Genomic DNA, 3,084 nt, shown 5'->3' on the forward strand with positions numbered 1-3,084 from the left:
TTTTTGAAAAAATTTTACAAAAATTTAATTAAAATTCTCTATTAAAATTCTTAAAATTCTAAAAAACAAATTTAAAAAAAATCGATATTATTTAATATTAATAATTATTAATCGAGGTAATTTGATATATCAATGTTTTCCTATTTTTTTGCCTTCGCTATATATGTATATCATGCCTATATTAAAAAATATAATATATTAAAAGAAAAAATAATTTTATAATTTCATTTTGTGACTGAATTTATATAAACGTTTATGATTTATAAATATATGTGAATACAGAATTTGTTATCAAATAAAATTTGCGTATATATTACATATAACTGAATAATTTGAGATTTAAATTTAATATGTAAATATTTTATTTATTTAAATAATTTAATTGTTCAAGAAATATTATATATTTACATTTTCAATCTCAAATAATTTAGAAAGCAAATTTATTATGATTTGTCTTTATAAAATGAAATTATATTCATATCTAAAATATTAATTTTTACATATAATATAAATAATTAAAATTATAAAATATATATAAAAATGTATATAAATATATAAATATAAAACATTGTAAATATAGGAGTTGTTCTTTCGAAAGAAAAATTGTTGGCCCTGAAAAGGGCCGTTTTTTTTTTTACTGTCAAAACAACTTAAGCTCTTTCTCCACGAATTCTACGTGCTAGCTGTATATCTTTTGGCATAATAGTAACTCTTTTAGCATGAATGGCACAAAGATTTGTATCCTCAAATAGACCAACTAAATAAGCTTCACTAGCTTCTTGAAGTGCCATAACTGCTGAACTTTGAAAACGTAGATCAGTTTTAAAATCTTGCGCAATTTCGCGGACGAGCCTTTGGAAAGGTAATTTACGAATCAGAAGTTCGGTACTTTTTTGATATCTTCGAATTTCACGAAGAGCAACAGTTCCAGGACGATAACGATGTGGTTTCTTTACTCCTCCTGTTGCAGGTGCACTTTTACGCGCAGCTTTTGTTGCTAATTGCTTTCGAGGTGCTTTACCACCAGTTGACTTACGAGCAGTTTGTTTAGTACGAGCCATTATATCTTAATATCAAACTCACAGTGCAGGTCAACTCAAAAATACTACTTTACTACCGAGAATGCAGTTTATATAGCTTGCAGAGAAAGAGCTTCAAGCATTTGGTTGGTTGGTTGTTCAGTTCAGGCGGAGAAGTCTTACGATTGGTGATTAACGAAAAGAGGGGATGCATTAACGAAATTGGATTGGATTATTGAATAAATAGTGGGGGGATGTGCATTTACTATATATAGAAGAATTATTTCGAATTGAGAATTGTGACTTCTCTTGTTGCGTACGTTGAATTTTATTTATAATGACTGGACGTGGAAAAGGTGGAAAAGGATTGGGAAAAGGAGGTGCAAAAAGACATCGAAAAGTACTTCGAGATAATATTCAAGGAATTACCAAACCTGCTATTCGACGATTAGCAAGAAGAGGTGGTGTTAAGAGAATCAGTGGTTTAATTTACGAAGAAACACGTGGAGTACTAAAAGTATTTCTCGAAAATGTTATTCGAGATGCAGTTACATATACTGAACATGCTAAAAGGAAAACTGTAACAGCAATGGATGTAGTTTATGCATTAAAACGCCAAGGCAGAACATTATATGGTTTCGGCGGATAAGTTATTAAGATTGAACATCAATTTTTTTTTAAAAATTACAACCGGCCCTTTTTAGGGCCACCATATTTTTTGAACGTATGATAGCTCTTCATTTATACAATGGAACTATTTATTATGAACTATTATGAATTATATTATTTCCAAAATAAATATTTTAAAACACAATTAATATGAATAAGCTAAATATAGTACATATATGATTGAATGTTTAGTGAAATGTTTTAAGGAAATTTGAATTAAATAATAAAGTTAATCACATAATTTAGGTATATAGGTAAATACGTAATTAGGTATTGTATTAAAATGATAAGATGATAATAAAATATATTTATCCATTTTTAAATAAAATTTTAAATAAATGAAATACAGATTATTATTATTTCATGATATTCATGATATTTATTAAAATTTAAATTTAGGATGTTATTAACAATAATATTAATTGATAGCAGTGTAAATCATAAAATTGAAATAAAATATAAAAAATAAAATTTAAAACTTCATTCTATACATATATATATATATATATATATATACATTAAAATAAAAATTTATATATATGAATTTCCTTTTTAATAACAGTAATTAAAATAAATTTAGAAGTAAAAATATTATCAGATTATGATTTGATTATATTTTTTTAGTAAAAATATATAGATAAATATTATTACATATATAATTTAAAATATATTAGATATGTTAACAATGAAAGAAGTGAACATGAGTGAGTTCCAATGAAAAAAAAATTAGTGGCCCTGAAAAGGGCCGGTTTTTTTAAAGCCTGGAAAATAGACAATATCTTCTCATTTATTTATACTTGTATATTTAGTAACTGCCTTTGTACCTTCACTAACTGCATGTTTTGCAAGTTCTCCGGGCAATAAAAGTCTCACAGCAGTTTGCACTTCTCTTGATGTAATAGTAGATCGTTTATTATAATGTGATAAACGAGATGCCTCAGCAGCGATTCTCTCGAATATATCATTTACAAAACTATTCATAATGCTCATGGCTTTGCTCGAAATACCTGTATCCGGATGAACTTGCTTTAATACTTTATAAATATAAACTCCATAACTTTCTTTTCTTTTTTTCTTTCTTTTTCCTTCTACTTTATTTATAGTAACATTTTTTGGGATTTTAATGGCCTTTTTAATTGCTTTTCCAACAGCTTTAGGAGGCATATTTGCTTAATACGTATATATGACAAAATATGAACACACAAAATATCTATACTCGTCTCACAGAGTTCTTTCAATCCAGATTTGCTTTTATAGCAAATGAAATAACAGCATCGCTTCAATCATTTGAAAGTACATGACCGAAAATATTGACGTTCAATTCTCATTGGACGAAAATCTGACGTTGACTTATATGAATACTTTTGACGTTTATAATAGGTCGAATATCTAAACA

General features: G+C 26.6%; 3 protein-coding genes across 3 annotated transcripts in view; 1 reads left to right on the top strand and 2 right to left on the bottom strand.

Annotated features, from left to right (window-relative positions):
• Positions 1-606: 606 nt before the first annotated feature.
• On the bottom strand, positions 607-1,110 carry LOC102679500 (histone H3). The gene has a single exon (XM_006618010.2). It carries the CDS (start codon positions 1,059-1,061, stop codon positions 651-653), a length of 411 nt encoding a protein of 136 aa, XP_006618073.1. The 5' UTR covers positions 1,062-1,110; the 3' UTR covers positions 607-650.
• Positions 1,111-1,316: 206 nt separating this feature from the next.
• Positions 1,317-3,084, top strand: part of LOC102679631 — a 7,465-nt gene continuing 5,697 nt past the window's right edge. Inside the window, 2 exon segments of the mRNA XM_006618011.2 lie at positions 1,317-1,668; positions 2,461-2,596. Of these exon segments, the coding sequence (XP_006618074.2) occupies positions 1,357-1,668; positions 2,461-2,596 (448 nt within the window). The 5' untranslated portion in view covers positions 1,317-1,356.
• On the bottom strand, positions 2,418-2,913 carry LOC102679744 (histone H2B-like). The gene has a single exon (XM_006618012.2). The coding sequence runs from the start codon at positions 2,850-2,852 to the stop codon at positions 2,472-2,474; it is 381 nt and encodes a 126-aa protein (XP_006618075.1). The 5' UTR covers positions 2,853-2,913; the 3' UTR covers positions 2,418-2,471.

Source organism: Apis dorsata, unplaced genomic scaffold, assembly GCF_000469605.1.
Source record: "Apis dorsata unplaced genomic scaffold, Apis dorsata 1.3 scaffold_339, whole genome shotgun sequence".
Taxonomy (NCBI): domain Eukaryota; kingdom Metazoa; phylum Arthropoda; class Insecta; order Hymenoptera; family Apidae; genus Apis; species Apis dorsata.

What these genes read in the sequence shown, in the direction of transcription:
- LOC102679500 (XM_006618010.2), bottom strand. Translation starts at nt 1,061, where the DNA reads ATGGCTCGTACTAAACAAACTGCTCGTAAGTCAACTGGTGGTAAAGCA.
- LOC102679744 (XM_006618012.2), bottom strand. Translation starts at nt 2,852, where the DNA reads ATGCCTCCTAAAGCTGTTGGAAAAGCAATTAAAAAGGCCATTAAAATC.